This window comes from Salvelinus sp. IW2-2015, linkage group LG23 (genome assembly GCF_002910315.2).
Source record: "Salvelinus sp. IW2-2015 linkage group LG23, ASM291031v2, whole genome shotgun sequence".
NCBI lineage: Eukaryota > Metazoa > Chordata > Actinopteri > Salmoniformes > Salmonidae > Salvelinus > Salvelinus sp. IW2-2015.
In genome coordinates, this window is record NC_036863.1 from 19695977 (window position 1) to 19712964 (window position 16988).

General features: G+C 40.9%; 1 protein-coding gene across 2 annotated transcripts; it reads right to left on the reverse strand.

The window, feature by feature from the left end:
- Positions 1 to 56: 56 nt before the first annotated feature.
- LOC111950086 (exonuclease V-like) lies at positions 57 to 15791 on the reverse strand. Of its 2 annotated transcripts, none has more exons than XM_023967436.2 (6): positions 15695 to 15791; positions 3802 to 3901; positions 3463 to 3695; positions 3095 to 3202; positions 2639 to 2811; positions 57 to 2354 (listed from the first exon to the last, which is right to left on the reverse strand). In XM_023967436.2, the coding sequence occupies exons 3-6, from the start codon at positions 3620 to 3622 to the stop codon at positions 1761 to 1763; spliced, it is 1035 nt and encodes a 344-aa protein (XP_023823204.1). In that variant the 5' UTR covers positions 3623 to 3695; positions 3802 to 3901; positions 15695 to 15791; the 3' UTR covers positions 57 to 1760. The 2 variants fall into 2 exon arrangements, with proteins under 2 accessions (XP_023823204.1, XP_023823203.1); XM_023967435.2 differs by lacking the exon at positions 15695 to 15791 and adding an exon at positions 14868 to 15635.
- Between the last annotated feature and the right edge of the window lie 1197 nt (positions 15792 to 16988).

Genomic DNA, 16988 nt, shown 5'->3' on the forward strand with positions numbered 1-16988 from the left:
ACAGCAGTTCATGCTTGGTTTTATTCTGTGCTTCCTTGAAAATATCTCATACTAAATGACACTCATTCATCCTTTAAATTTATTGCATTTGGTATTCAAAATATTTTTGCCCAGTATAAAAAAAGTTTACAAAAAGTGAACATATATATTTCGATAGTTATAAAAAGGAATATACACTTATAAGTAGTTATTGCAACTGCTGAGGTAGCCCACTTACATTGCCTTCAGAAAGCATTCACACCCCTTGACTTTTTCCACATTTTAAAGTAACAAAGTGAGATTAAAACAGATTTAATAGTATTTTTTTTGTAAACGATCTACACAACATACTCTTGATTTTTCGCTCTCTCCACTTTGACATTAAACTTTTTTATTTAATGGAAACCCAGAGTCAATACATGCTAGAATCGCCTTTGGCAGCAATTACAGCGGTGAGACTTTCTGGGTAAGTCTCTAAGAGCTTTGCACACCTGGATTGTACAATATTTGCACATTCTTTTTTACAATTATTCTTCAAGCTCTGATAAATTGGTTGTTGATCATTSCTAAACAGCCATTTTCAAGTCTTTCAATAGCTTTTCAAGCCAATTTAAGTCAAAACTGTAACTAGGCCACTCAGGAACATTTAATGTTGTCTTGGTAAGCAACTCCAGTGTATATTTATCCTTGTGTTTTAGGTAATTGTCCTGCTGAAAGGTGTCTGTTGGAAAGCAGACAACCAAATTTTCCTCTAGTATTTTGCCTGTGCTTAGCTCTATTCCATTTATTTTTATTTWAAAAAACTCCTTAGTCCTTGCTAATGACAAGCATACCAATAACATGATGCAGCCACCAACATGCTTGAACATATGAAGAGTGGTACTCAGTGATGTGTTGGATTTACCCCAAACATAGCACTTTTTGTATTCTGGACAAAAAGTAAATTTCTTTGCCACATTTCTTGCAGTATTACTTTAGTGCCTTATTACAAACAGGGTGCATGTTTTGGAATATTTTAAATCTGTACAGGCTTCCTTCTTTTCACTCTGTCATTTAGGTTCGTATTGTGGTGTAACTACAATGTTGTTGATCCATCCTCAGTTATTTCCTATCACAGTCATTAAACTCTAACTCTTTTAAAGTCACCATTGGCCTCATGGTGAAATCCCTGAGCGGTTTCCTTCCTCTACGGCAACTGCATTGGGAAGGGCGCCTGTAGCTTTGCAGTAATTGGGTGTATTGATTCACCATCCAAAGTGTAATTAATAACTGCACCATGCTCAAATGGATATTCAATGCCTGSTCTTTCTTTTTTACCCATTAACAATAGGTGCCCTTCTTTGCGAACTATTAGAAAACCTCCCTGGTCTTTGTGGTTGAATCTGTGCTTGAAATTCACTGCTCGACTGAGGGACCTTACAGATATTTCGTGTTATACACTATTGTACAGAGTGAGTCCATGCAACTTATGTAACATATTAAGCACATGTTTACTCCTGAATTTATTTAGGCTTGCCATAACAAAAGGGTTGAATACTTATTGACTCAAGACATTTCAGCTTTTAATTTTTGGCATTATGGGTTATTGTGCATAGATCAGTGACACAATATCTCAATTTAATCCATTTGAAATTCAGGCTGTAACAGAATGTGGAAAAAGTCGAGGTGTGTACTTTCTGAAGGCACTTTAGCTCTAAACAAACCTGACTTCAATATTGCTTACACTTTCAATGATACATAGATAGAACCTTCCTGAAATTCACACTACACCSAGAAAATCATTACAGGAGACATGCCTGGGGTTCTGTATGTTTAGGGCTATTTAATTCAGGAGAACTACCGGTATTTGACTTCAATTTCGACCCATTCAAATTCGAACCATCTTGCTTGGGATCATCTGACTTAGGACACTCCAACTTGGCTCTCTTATTCACCATCATCAGCATTTGTGATCTATCCCTCCTCCAGTCACAGGTCTCCTCATAGGGACACATCCTGCACTTCCAGGCCTCCTCCACTTCCACTCCCTGGGGCACCCTCTCGCCCCTCCAGTAAGCCAGGTAGCCCCTGATCTTAGTCCTAAGCTGGGCTTCCTCAAACGCTACCTCCCTGGTCCCAATGAGCTTTCCGGAGCTCTGGTGGCTATACTCCAGGCGTAGCTTGTCGATAGCATGGAGGTTAGAACAGGTAAGGACGACCAGTAAGTGGTCCAGGAGCTCCCTGAACGTGACTGCCTGGAGGCCCAGTGACTGGGTGTGGGTCTGGAGGTCTGATCCAAGGACCTGATTAGGATCCAGCTGAAGGTTGTGGAGGAGATGGTCCCTCGTCGCAGAACCCTTTACCATGGAATCAAACAAGAGCTTGTACATACCCACCTGAGAGAGAGAGAGGCAGAGGTACAGATAGAGAGAGAGAGAGAGATGGATCAAAGAAATAGATCATATAGGGGTCAGACTCCACAAGCCAAAATAAAGGAGACCAGAGAGAGAGGGCTCAGAGAGAGGTCAAAGCCAGATAGAGGTCAGAGAACACAGATAGAGAGACCAGAGAGAGAGAGGTTACAGAGAAATGTCAGAGACCAGAAAGTGAGGGGAGGCCTGAGAGAAAGATCAAAGAGGTCAGAGAGAAATATAAGAGTGTCTGACTGTCTGTAGTGTACCTGTAGAGAGTGTCCCTTGGTCTGGGCTGGGCGGGGCAGAGAGTTGTGACTGCGGGTCTTCAGTTCACTCAGGACCAGTTCCCCAGAGTCACTACGATACAGCTCATCAACCACACCCATGAAGAACATCCCTTCCAACACACCAAACACTGGGAACTCCCGCACAAGCTGGCCTGGGACACACACATGCATGCAACTCTGTGACAGCGGTCTCCTGTGGTAATGTTATTTTACATTTCCCTCTTCAGAGGGCTCAAGATTGGGCCGATTGTCAGGATTCAGGCATTCTGAAAAAACATGGATATGCAATGTAACCTAATCATCCCAAGCTTCATTCATCCCCCCCTCCTCTCCCCTGTAACTATTCCCCAGGTTGTTGCTGTAAATGAGAATGTGTTCCATCAACTTACCTGGTAAAATAAGGGTTCAATAAATACAAGTAATGTACCACCATACCTGCCTCTAAAGCTGGGACCATCTGTAGCATACTGATTAGCTTCAGAGCCTCCCTGTCCTCCCTGGTGACAGCAACCACAGTCACAACATTTGGTTTCACCTCCAGTTCTGGACACAGAGATACAAGGTCAGGACATGGGTTATAACTAGTTTCCCCCATAACATTTATATGGAAAGCAAAGATCAAGGATAGCATAAATCCCTGCAGATACATGTGTAGGTTACAAAATTACTAACATCAGCATTGGCTCATGAGGTGGGCCTAGTTTAGAATGGTTATGGTAATATAACCTTATTTTCTAATGCAGGGCAGGCACAACAGTCGTATGGGAAGAGATATGGAATCACAAGCGCAAAGTGCTGCTTACCTCTGACGAGATGAATACTGGCCCCAGTTGTCACTTCTGTCTTTTGCATCTCTAGCATCCTTACTTTAGGCTTAATGAACCCATAGGCCATTTTGATCTCACACCAAGACTGCTCACATAGCTGTGTAACGCTGAGGTGACGTTTAAGGAATCTCTCCATTGGGCTCTGGTTGGGGACAGACAAGGCAGCGTTCCGGTTCTTCACCCTCTCTAACAGGGGAGCGAGGTTAGGCCTGACACACACAGACACAATGCTTTGTTGTTTATCAAAAGCATAGGCCGACAGGGAGAATGTTGACTGTTTACTGGGATGAATTGTGTATGCTTGAATGGGTTTACCATTTTTTAATAAGGTAATCGATCCTCTTCTCTGTTGTTTCAAGGGACTGACCATCACCAACATTCCCACCGAGAGTCAGACTGGACCGGTCAGGAGGGCCTAGAGGTGGTCACATGAAAGAGATGTAAAAACTGCACCCTTGTGAAGTAAGAAGTGCTAAAAGGCCCAGTGCAGTCAAAATTCTGTTTTGTATCATATTGTACAACAGATGATGAAACTAACACTGTGAAAGTTTGATTAAATGTGTTATTTCCTGATAGTTGCTGGTTGAAAATACAATCTTCACAGGAGCTTCTAATCAGCCTGTTTGCGTAAACGGGTGTTTCGGCTTGGCTGGTGACATCACCAGGCGGTAAATTGGTTAATAGACCAATAGAGTTCCATGTGACAGGCAATATGTATGTATTATGTATATTATGAGGGAGCAGTTGTTGCTGTGGGTAGGGCTGTTAATGTGACCGCATTACCACCACACCAGCTGTCACGTGACCGTTTAGTCATGGTAATTAGGCTTCTCCAAGCTCTGATGCTGCTGATGGTCATTAGTAGCCTACCAAACTTATAAACTGCCTGGTACTCAATACTCCCTTGTCTCTCGAATTACTCTTACATCAGCGCAAATGTAATCTAAAATCGAATCTAACACTTCATGAGAGCATGAGTTCACATTACACAACATTTCTATAGGCAATGCAACTGCGTGAGAAAACAGAATGATAGCCTCTATTAAAAAGAGGATCCCATCAGCTTTCTATAGGCTAGGCCTACTATATTTATTTCTCAACTTTCCTAATATTAAGCACATTGCTTATATTTACAACAGGAGTATAGTGTACCTGGCTAGCATGAAAATGAACCACGGGAAAAACGTCCTCCATTCGCTATTTAAGTGCAAAGGAGACATGTATTTTTTCCCACTGCCCCTGTATCGAGACAGGTGCATGATAATGGTCCATTCTAAATCAAAACAAATGTCACACATACATTACCAGTCAAACGTTTGGACACGCCTACTCATTCCAGGGTATTTAAAAAAACAACTATTTTCTACGTTGCAGAATAATAGTGAAGACATCAACATTATGAAATAACACACATGAAATCATGTAGTAAACAAAAAATATATTTCTATATTTGAGATTCTTCAAAGTAGCCACCCTTGATGACAGCTTTGCACACTCTTGGCATTCTCTCAACCAGCTCCATGAGGACTTCACCTGGAATGCTTTTCCAACAGGCTTGAAGGGGTTCCCACATAGGCTGAGCACTGCTTTTTCTTCACTCTGCAGTCAAACTCATCCCAAACCATCTCAATTGGGTTGAGGTCGGGTGATTGTGTTAGCCAGGTCATCCGATGCAGCACTCCATCATTCTTCTTCTTGGTCAAATAGCCCTTACACAACCTGGAGGTGTGTTGGGTCATTGTCCTGTTGAAAAACAAATGATAGTGGGACTAAGCGCAAACCAGATGAGATGGCGTATCGCTGCAGAATGCTGTGGTAGCCATGCTGGTTAAGTGTGCCTTGAATTCTAAATAAATCACAGACAGTGTCACCAGCAAAGCACCCCCACACCACCTCCTCCATGCTTCACGGTGGAAACCACACATGCAGAGATCATCCATTCACCTACTCTGCATCTCACAAAGACACAGCAGTTGGATCCAAAATCTCAAATTTGGACAAATCAGACCAAAGGACAGATTTCCACCAGTCTAATAATGTACATTGCTTGTGGTTCTAGGCTCAAGCAAGTCTCTTCTTCTTATTGGTGTCCTTTAGTAGTGCTTTCTTTGCAGCAATTCGACCATGAAGGCCTGATTCACGCAATCTCCAATAAACAGTTGGATGTTGAGATGTGTCTGTTACTTGAACTCTTTGAGGTGCGATCTGAGGTGCAGTTAATTGCAGATTTCTGAGGCTGGTAACTCTAATGAACTTATCCACTGCAGCAGAGGTAACTCTGGGTCTTCCTTTCATGTGGCGGTCCGTATGAGAGCCAGTTTCATGAAAGCGCTTGATGGTTTTTGCGACTGCACTTGAAGAAACTTTTAAAGTTGTTGAAATTTTCCGGTTTGACTGACCTTCATGTATTAAGGTAATGATGGACTGTCATTTCTCTTTGCTTATTTGAGCTGTTCTAGCCATAATATGGACTTGGTCTTTAACTTCTTGAGAATACAGGGGGTGCTATTTTCCCATTAGCATAATTTGCTCTACAGATTAAACTGCCTCTTATTCAATTATTGCTCTTACTATATGCATATAAATAATACCATTGGAAAGAAAACAATCTCTAGTTTCTAAAACCGTTTCAATTTYGTCTCTGAGTGATACACAAGTCATTTGACAGCACTTTCCCTGACCAAGAAGTAGAATGCAAGAAGTCTATGCTCGCTTCAACGCTCTGCCTATATATGGTCATGACCCCTATGACCAGAAACACACTTCATTCGCCTTCCTCTGGGTGTCAAGAGGACGTCAGAGGAGAAATTCTTGGTATTCTGTACTGCACGTTAGAAATAAGACCTAATTTCTTTGGCAACTTGTGACCGACAACTTATCCGGTTCTTCGTGATTCGCACGAGTTGGAAAGCCGCGAATTTTGTTACGGTTTTGCTCTGGCGTTATGGATGAATAACTATCTCCGTGTGCGATTTGTTGAACATGGTGGACTCATATCATGCGTAAGGTATGTTTTTCTACTAATATAGTTAATTCAGATATTTTTGATTTTTCGCGGAGTTTTGTGGTTGTTTCGTGTCTGATTATATTACGTTTGAGACGATTCCGTGCCACTCGACCAAGTTCCTGTGCTAATAGAGTCGGTTCCGCGATGGAAAGGAACAATTCTGAACGGAACCAACGACTCATCTGACAAAAAGGGAAACTTTTGATCAACATTCTGATGAAAGATCAGCCATTAGTAGACCCAATTTACGATGTTATATCATATCGGTTGTGCATGTGAACTGGCCGTGAGCAGCCGCCTTAGCCGAATCTGCCTGGTATAGCTATTGCTAATTTAGCGCTACATTTGTTTTCGTATAAAAAACATTTAATAAATCTGAAATATTGTTTGGATTCACCAGATGGTTGGGCTTTCAATATTCTGTACGCTGTGTATTTTTCTGAAAATGTTTTAAGATGAGTAATTCGTATAATGAACGTTGTCTCTGTAATGTTCTGGCTGGTGCGAGCACTTATTTCAGGCAATTGCAGCTGCAATGTAAGAACGTGATTGATAACTGAAAAACTGCACATTTTTCCAAAAAGAAAAACTATGACTATACCATAAATTGATGTTATCAGACTGTCATCTTAATGAAGTTGTTCTTGTTTAGTGGCTATATATTTTTTTATTTAGTCGCAATTAGGTATCGCTACTGATAGCAGGAAAAAAACTGTTGGGAAGTAAAAAAATATGTCACTGGCCTTGCTAAACGGTGGTTGAGCTAATAGATTTACTATTGTGTCTTCCCTGTAAAACATTTGTAAAAATCTGAAACTGGTGGCTTTTATTCACAAGACCTGTATCTTTCAGCTCTGGGATCCTTGGACTTGTTGATTTAATGGAATTTAGATGTACAGAGTTTACTTGGCACTCGACCCTATGCTAGCTATGCGCTACTCAGTGGGGGGGGGGGTGCTACCGGATCAGGGTTGGTGACTCGTGAGAAACCAAATAGGGCTATCATCTGAATACCACCACAACTTTGTCACAACAAAACTGATTGGCTCAAACGCATTAAGGAGGAAAGAAATTACACAAATTAACTTTTAACAAGACACACCTGTTAATTGAAATGCATTCCAGGTGACTACCTCATGAAGCTGGTTGAGAGAATGCCAATAGTGTGCAAAGCTGTCATCAAGGCAAAGGGTGGCTACTTTGAAGAATCTCAAATATAAAACATTGATTTGCTTAAGTTGTTTTGGTTACTACATGAGTCCATGTGTTATTTCAAAGTTGAGTTCTTCACTATTATTCTACAGTGTAGAAAACAGTAAAAATAAAGAAAAACCTTTGAATGAGTAGGTGTGTTCAAACTTTTGACTGGTACTGTATATTATTTAGTATATGTAAAGACAAGATTAAAATCTTGTCGAGAACAGTGTGATGGTTGACAATATTAGCCTATCACTTGTGAATGATATATTAGCATGTCCCTTGTGAATGATGCCCAGCTTAATGCAAGAAACAGTGCATGCTTTTTTTTGGCGACTATTTTAAATCAAAGTCACACACCTCATGTATCCTAGCTCATAGGCCCATATGTTTTATTAAGATTTGGATCACAACTAAAGTGGACAAATAACTTCTTAAAATGAAGCACATTAATCCACTTTGCAACGGGTAGTTTGGGGAAGATACATTTCACCATAAAAATGCACCTTTATAATAAAAGCATTACATGCATAATCGCATTTGTGGTCACTTTGGAGAATGCATTCCAGGTGACAACCTCATGAAGCTGGTTGAGAGAATGCCAAGAGTGGCAACCAATCTGTTGTTAGTAATTACTATCTTGTCTCATCGCTACAACTCCCGTACGGGCTCGGGAGAGACGAAGGTCGAAAGCCATGCGTCCTCCGAAACACAACCCAACCAAGCCGCACTGCTTCTTGCTCCAACCCGAAAGCCAGGCGCACCAATGTGTCGGAGGAAACACCGTGCACCTGGCTACCTTGGTTAGCGCGCACTGCGCCCGGCCCGCCACAGGAGTCGCTGGTGCGCGATGAGACAAKGATATCCCTACCGGGAAACCCTCCCTAACCCGGACAACGCTAGGCCAATTGTGCGTCGCCCCACGGACCTCCCGGTCGCGGCCGGCTGCGACAGAGCCTGGGCGCGAACCCAGAGTCTCTGGTGGCGCAGCTAGCGCTGCGATGCAGTGTCCTAGACCACTGCGCCACCCGGGAGGCCACATTTTTATTTTAACCCTGGACAAGCACTCCTGATTCAACTTGTCAACTAATCATCTAGCCCTCAATGAGTTGTTTGTCAAGGGCTACAACGCAACTGTGTACTGTTGGGTGTAGTCGAGGACCAGGTTTGGGAAACACTGTTTTACAGTTCCAAACCTCTGCCAATAACGGCTAGTTTTAGGTTTTCCCCCTCCCCACTCAGACCACTGCCAGATAGTCCCAGCAAAAATCTTGAGAAATATATATTTTTTTGCTAAAAAGTAAATGTCAATTTTAATTAAAATATTACAGTAAGGTACTTTATTGTTACCCAGAAATGATTTGAGATTGATTGATATAAAACGGCTACATTGGGCCTTTAATTACAGGATCAGTGCCCCCCCCACGGGACAGTTGAGCTAATGTAGGCTAATGTGATTAACATGAGGTTGTAAGTAACAAGAACATTTCCCAAGACATATACATAATTGTTAGTGGAATTAAATGATTCCTACAATATACTAATTAATTAAATTCAATCTGTCTATTTATAAGAATTTGTAAGATACTTATTAACATAAAATAGACAGGATACAGTCATATTAAAAGTAGATAATAGTGTTTATTCTCGGAGCAAGCTCCCATTTGATCATAAACACAGACTTATATACAATATATGACGTCATAGGTTACAGAATGCGTCTCATTGTCCTAATCAAATAGAAAACAGGTTCAAAAGTTCATTCTAACCTCACAGGGCACTCACATGACACACCATATAATCATTTATCCYGAAGGCTCACTATAATTGATTACCACTTTAGCAGACAACTCAAGATAATGAAAGACCTAAAAAGTGACCCACAGCCTTATCTAAACATCTCAGGCTAAGTTGGGTCAGTTCAACCARAGTTTAATGACCMTTTCTGCTTACTTTATAACCCACAACACAAATATCTTTTCACCAGGCATGCAGAGTTCAATTTGTTATATTTTTATCTAAAGCTAGAATTTGTTTTAACTATTTATTAACAAAATTCCTAACAATAATATGGGCAGAAAGCTTAAATTCTTGTTAATCTAACTGCACTGTCCAATTTACAGTAGCTTTTACAGTGAAAGAAAACATGCTATTGTTATAGGAGAGTGCACAATTATGAACTGAAATGTATTAATAAACCATTTGGGCTGTCTTGACACAACATTTCGAACAGAAATGCAATGGTTCATTGAATCAGTCTAAAACTTTGCACATACACTGCTGCCATCTAGTGTCAAATCTAAATTGCACCTAACCTGGAATATTACATTTTGGCCTTCCTCTTGGATTTCAAAGATGGAACAAAAAAAACATGTTTTTACCAAATCTAATGTGTTATTCTCCTACATTAATTYCCCATTTCCACAAACTTAAGTGTTTCCTTTCAAATGRTATCAAGAATATGCATGTCCTTGCTTCAGGTCCTGAGCTATAGGAAGTTAGATTTGGGTATGTCTTCAGGCAAAAATGGGAAAAAGGGTCTGATCCTTAAGAGGTTTTAAGGAAAGCAATACATTGTTATAGCAAAAACAGTATTTCCCAGTACACAGTGTTTACCCAGCAACGAAACAGGGCTATGGTTACATGCCACCATCCCGCTAAGAACAATAGCCCTTTCTGAGAGCCAGTTTGCATTTCAATAGCAGTGTCTAAGAAGAGGGTTGCAGTTCCTGTCCCTCAATGGAAAAAAAAACTATTTGGCAGTGTTCTGCCCATCACCTGGGCAGGTATCAGTGGTTAGTAATGCCTTGTCTCTCAATATCAATATACAATGCGATTGGTGTCCAGTCAACCGTTAAAATGTCAGTATCAAACTAGACTAAAGAAAAAAAATAAGTTTGAAATGTCCTTACAAAAATATTACAGGAACAGGAACCCTATCAAGGTGTGTATCAATTTAACCTTTTTGTTTTTCGAAAATTATTTCTCGCTGATATGAAAGATGAGGTCCTTATGCACAAAGTGACGTGTCTTAATATTTAGCTTGAGCATCACTATGGAGCCAGACAGCTTTCAAAAGATTGAACGTACGTATCGTATGAAAAGCCATGCATGAAACGTGAAACTTAATCTGTGAACATACACACACCGTGTTAAGATTACAGACTAACATTTTAGGCTTGAACAAATCTTGTGTTGCAATTCTGATTTACAATAATTCCTTTCAGAGTTTTGGCAGTTTCATCTCACCAACAAACAAAAAAACGTACACCAAACGGCCTGTGAGGAGTGCTACGCGAATAAGCATAACACAGTATAAAAACCCGGAAGTCAGGAAAACAGGAAAGACGTATCCTGCACGTTTTCAAGTTAAGTCTCCTATCACTTCTCAGTTGAGATTACTTCCCATTTAGGTCGCTAATGTAATGGATTTGTTTGCAAGTGTAAGTCTAGATAGCACTAGCTGTATTATGCCTACAACAGTGAAGTTTCTGTCCGCTAGGTGTAACTCCACAGCATGGGCATATCTCTGGGTGACGTGGACATCCCCATGTACGCACCTTATCAAAATATGACTAATTCAATATTGCACCATCTCATGCTCTGGGCTCTGTCTGCAATCAATACCAGTAGTATAAACTAGGCATAATGAAACAGAAGAATAATAGATGTTTGGTGAATCTATGAATTACAGTGGGGCAAAAAAGTATTTAGTCAGCCACCAATTGTGCAAGTTCTCCCACTTAAAAAGATGAGAGAGGCCTGTAATTTTCATCATAGGTACACTTCAACTATGACAGACAAAATGAGAAAAAAAAATCCAGAAAATCACATTGTAGGATTTTAAATGAATTTATTAGCAAATTATGGTGGAAAATAAGTATTTGGTCAATAACAAAAGTTTCTCAATACTTTGTTATATACCCTTTGTTGCAATGACAGAGTCAAACGTTTTCTGTAAGTCTTCACAAGGTTTTCACACACTGTTGTTGGTATTTTGGCACATTCCTCCATGCAGATCTCCTCTAGAGCATGATGTTTTGGCTGTTGCTGGGCAACACGGACTTTCAACTCCCTCCAAAGATTTTCTATGGGGTTGAGATCTGGAGACTGGCTAGGCCACTCCAGGACCTTGAATGCTTCTTACGAAGCCATCCTTTGTTCGCCCGGCGGTGTGTTTGGGATCATTGTCATGCTGAAAGACCACGCCACGTTATCTTTCAATCCCTTGCTGATGGAAGGAGGTTTTCACTCAATCTCACGATACATGGCCCCGTTCATTCTTTCCTTTACACGGATCAGTCGTCCTGGTCCCATTGCAGAAAAAAACAGCCCCAAAGCATGATGTTTCCACCCCCATGCTTCACAGTAGGTATGTGTTCTTTGGATGCAACTCAGCATTCTTGTCCTCCAAACACGACGAGTTGAGTTTTTACCAAAAAGTTATATTTTGGTTTCATCTGACATCTCCCAATCTTCTTCTGGATCATCCAAATGCTCTCTAGCAAATCAGACGCCTGGACATGTACTGGCTTAAGCAGGGGACACGTCTGGCACTGCAGGATTTGAGTCCCTGGCGGCGTAGGTGTTACTGATGGTAGGCTTTGTTACTTTGGTCCCAGCTCTCTGCAGGTCATTCACTAGGTCCCCCCCGTGTGTTCTGGGATTTTGCTCACCTTCTTGTGATCATTTTGACCCCACGGGTGAGATCTTGCGTGGGAGCCCCAGATCGAGGGAGATTATCAGTGGTCTTGTATGTCTTCCATTCCTAATAATTGCTCCCACAGTTGATTTCTTCAAACCAAGCTGCTAACCTATTGCAGATTCAGTCTTCCCAGCCTGGTGCAGGTCTACAATTTTGTTTCTGTGTCCTTTGACAGCTCTTTGGTCTTGGCCATAGTGGAGTTTGGAGTGTGACTGTTTGAGGTTGTGGACAGGTGTCTTTTATACTGATAACAAGTTCAAACAGGTGCCATTAATACAGGTAACAGGTGGAGGACAGAGGAGCCTCTTAAAAAGAAGTCAGTCTTGAGAGCCAGAAATCTTGCTTGTTTGTAGGTGACCAAATACTTATTTTCCACCATAATTTGCAAATAAATTCATTAAAAAATGTGATTTTCTGGATTTTTCCCCCTCATTTCGTCTGTCATAGTTGAAGTGTACCTATGATGAAAATTACAGGCCTCTCTCATTTTTTTAAGTGGGAGAACTTGTACAATTGGTGGCTGACTAAATACTTTTTTGCCCCACTGTATGTATGACCACTGGCTGGAGTCTTTGACACTCAATATATATTTTTGAAATTTATTTCATCAATCAATCTTGCCAAAGCATATTCTGTAGGTGGGGTTAATATGAATTTAAAATAATTGGACATGATTTATATGAATCGGGTCATGAACATATGGACTTTGAAATGAACAAGGGAGAGGTTAAACGTAGGCCAAGCCTGGCATAAGCTTATTCCCCACACTCCACAATAACTCTGTTGCAGTGGTCTTAGGTAGTCTGCGTATAGGCTATTCCCGCCATAGTCATTATACCGTACCCTAATGTAGGCCTATTTGCCTACTAGCCAAATGAAGTGCAGAACATTGATGCAACTCATCATTCCAACATATGAACATTTAATTAATCCATTCAGTTCAGTATGCCATCCATTCTGTAATTCATCTGGGTTGCAATAGGAACTAAATCAAAGAGAATAGAAATCCATGTGTGTATTCAAAATGATCTAAATTCAAGTTCTTTAGCCTATAACTTTAATAATTCAATGTTTAATTCAGGCCTATCCAAATAAAAAAAGGCCTTCAACTTGTAGGCAGGCATTACAATTTAGGCTATCATTTTGGGTCCTGGTGTCTTGTGGAATAATTTTATAACTCTATTTGTGTTTATAGGCCTCCCCTTAAATATAGCCTCTAAATACATTTTAAACAAAATAGTTGAAAAAGCACATGCAGTGGCTGATAGGGAAAACAAATCTGGCAATAAGAATAGGCTATAGATAGTTTTGACCATTTGGGACCCCTTGGCTATTTAGCTCAGGACAGGTTATAGCCAAGACTAAATTAAAATAAATGTTTGTCTCATTTATTGATATGGATATAGCCTCTGTGTTGTGGGGTTGTGCAACGCAAATGGCAATAACAAGCCTACATACAGAATGGAATTCTTAAATACAACAGTCAAAATGCCTAATATAAGGCCTACAGTCTGTGTTCCCAAATACTGGAAAATGTATGATTCATTAGGCTACATGATCACCAAAGTAGCCCCACGCGGCTTTAAAAATATATTCTAAAATTATATGGACATTAAATAACAGCATGGCATATTTAGATATTTGAATAAGCCTAAATAATTGACTTTCCATTTTGCAGCTCAGGCGGTTATTCAAGACAAGGCTCTTCTGTGTCTTTATAGTATTATTCTCACACGAGTAATTTGCTTAATGCCCAAGCCTACACTACGCTGTCTACTGGTAAAATGTCGTTATCAAGTGCCGTTCTAAAAGAAGCTATAGACTTTTATTTTGGAAATGAAACCGGAAGCTGCAAAGCAAATAACATCTGGCCTAGAGTTGTTTGATTGACTAGCTAACTTCGACTTGCTACGTTCGGTTCATGTCCTTTGCAGATGCCACATTCCTGACAAAAGTTTGTACAAATATTTWAAAAATTGTAACAGAGTAAAGGGAGATGTAAAGTAAGAATTTAACGTGTAAATGTTCAGGTAGTGGTTAGAGCGTTGGACTAGTAACCAAAAGGTTGCAAGATCGAATCCCCAAGCTGACAAGGTAAAAATCTGTTGTTCTGTCCCTGAACAAGGCAGTTAACCCACTGTTCCTAGACGTCATTGAAAATAAGAATTTGTTCCTAACTGACTTGCCTAGTTAATAAAGGAAGGTAATTGTTTCATTTTTTAAATAATTCATAGTCGTAACATATGTTTACAGATCTAATTTAATGGTTGTGTTTCACGCATGGCTTGTCTTATGATCCTAACAATTTACATATAGATTTTCTTAGATCCTAACGATATGTACATTCAACCTTCTGGCAGCTATCTGGCTCCATRGTCGGGCTCCTTAACAAAACTTCCCCATACTGAAAACGCCTTGGTCCAATGACTTATGAGTAATGGAACTGAGAACCATGATCAAGGGTTTACTCACCGAGATGCTCTGACTGTACATCGAGTAATTCTGCATCGCTTATGTCACCCCAGTCGTCCGATGGATCCGTTGACGTTATGTTGGAATTCATTGCAAAATTATTCCTGTAAAGGCGACCGCGTGCGTCCTCTTCGTCTTCGGTGGGGTTTATCGGCGGTTAGCATCCAACGTAATGGTGCATTACCTCCACTTACTGTACTGGAGTGTGGGCCAGAGACAGGGATAAACTAAACCCTACCTGCCTGCACCGTTGCTCCAATGAAATATATATAAAATTCTACTCAATATACTATTTAAACGAATTTCCTGTATCCCCCTCTCCCTCATACTAGAACGCAGTCTTGCTCTGTGCCTCTCGCACTGTAGCAATACATGCGCAACGGTTTCAGTTTCCTGGTAATAGGAAAGTGTGATAATCACATTTAAGGTCTTATTAGCCTCCTCTCTTCTGTCCCTTCCTGCCGTCCTCCCTGACTTTCCTCAGTACTTCAAATAAATGCCTCCCTTTAGAATCTCTATTCCACTGTTCCTGCCATCTCTGCACCATCACTGTCCATATCAGGCTTTTTGCCTATGACGACATTTTGTGACGTTTTTGTTCGTTTCGGACTTCGTCGGTGATTGGTCAACAGTAGGGACTCTTCAATAAAGTCTGTTGTCATTCAACGGGAATCGAGTCGTTTTCATGCAATTGTTTTCATTGACAAATACTGCACCAAACATTAATTAGATGTAAAATTGCGCGACTAAGATCTCCTCTGCAAAAACGTCAATTTGTGACGTTATCTTAGATTAATCTAGTCTATTTTGAGTACGTATATACTTACACGAGCATGCTCGGGCTCGAAGGTCGAGGGTTCGAGACCTGCTCCCTGCTGTTTCATTACATTGGTGTCAGAAGTGATCGGACCTTTCATCCTCGACGGTGCGTGTGCTTGGCCAGTGAGCGCGTTCCTGTAAGAGTCGTAAGCTAGCGCGAGAATACGTCAAACTGTATGCGTAAACGGCTTGACAGTGCTGCATATTATTTTGCGCAATACACTGTTGGTGTGTTAGAAGTGTCATTGTGCACAACAGTATTATAACGACCCTGGGTTTGTAAGCGCGGAAATCGACTCTGCCGCACGAKAATTATTTTGCGGCACAGTCGATAGCGCGCCGGACCTCGGGCTCGAAGGTCGAGGGTTCGAGACCTGCTCCCTGCTGTTTCATTACAGCATGCATCATCTGGATATGTATGCAACAAAAGTTTAACATTCACCTTCTGCTACCATTTCTGTCAAGTCGTCTATGCATAGTTTGAGGCATACGTTCGATAAATCCAACCTATGCACCACACCTAACATGCTGCAAGGCGCTTCATTGGAAATGAATGTAATTCTGGTGTAYCAAAATGCAATGATGCTGTCGGTGTGATCTAAGCGTAATGAGAGTTTAGAAACTGAGAACTCAAGGTCCCTCAGCAGACTCACCGACAGTGGATTTGATATTGTATTTTGCTAATTACAGTTTGGGGGAATTACAGTTTGGGTCTGTGTGGACAGTCTGACAGTGAGGATATAAAACCACTCGATGAACACGGCTTCCAGGTGGTTTTATCTAAGTTCACCTCACTGACCCACAGGTCCATGTTATTGCCTCAAGCTGGAGAAGAAACAGTCTCGTGGCTGCCACCACAACCCAGAGCAAGCAGAAAAGATCGCTGTGCAGTGAGATTTTCCAAAAGACAGTCAAGCTTTATTTAGCGACGGTCTCATGAGCAGTTATTTGTGAGGGCTCATGGCAACAGCAACATGTATGAGCCTATGTATAAAAGCAGAACGACATATCATAAAATCCTTGGTGTCTCCGACCGCCACGTAAGCTTAGTTCAAGACTACTTACTACAAGCAGTCTTTCATCTACCACCCAGACAAGAACTGCAGGCAGTGAGGTGGCTACGAGCTGCTTCTCGGTACCCCCTGTATATAGCCTCACTATTGTTATTTTACTGCTACTGTTTAATTATTTGTTACTTTTATTTTCTATTTTTACTGAACTTTTTTTCTTAACTTCTTAGAGCTTGTAAGTAAGCATTTCACTGTAAGGTCTACTACACCTGTTGTGATCGGCGCATGTGAC

Bases quoted from the DNA above. Each gene is read 5' to 3' on its own strand.
- LOC111950086 (XM_023967435.2), bottom strand. From the start codon at position 14,958: ATGAATTCCAACATAACGTCAACGGATCCATCGGACGACTGGGGTGAC. The intron at 3,902-14,867 runs GTGAGTAAACCC...GACCACCTCTAG, and splicing joins TGTACAGTCAGAGCATCTCG to GCCCTCCTGACCGGTCCAGT. The intron at 2,355-2,638 runs GTACACTACAGA...TCTCTCTCTCAG, and splicing joins CCAAGGGACACTCTCTACAG to GTGGGTATGTACAAGCTCTT.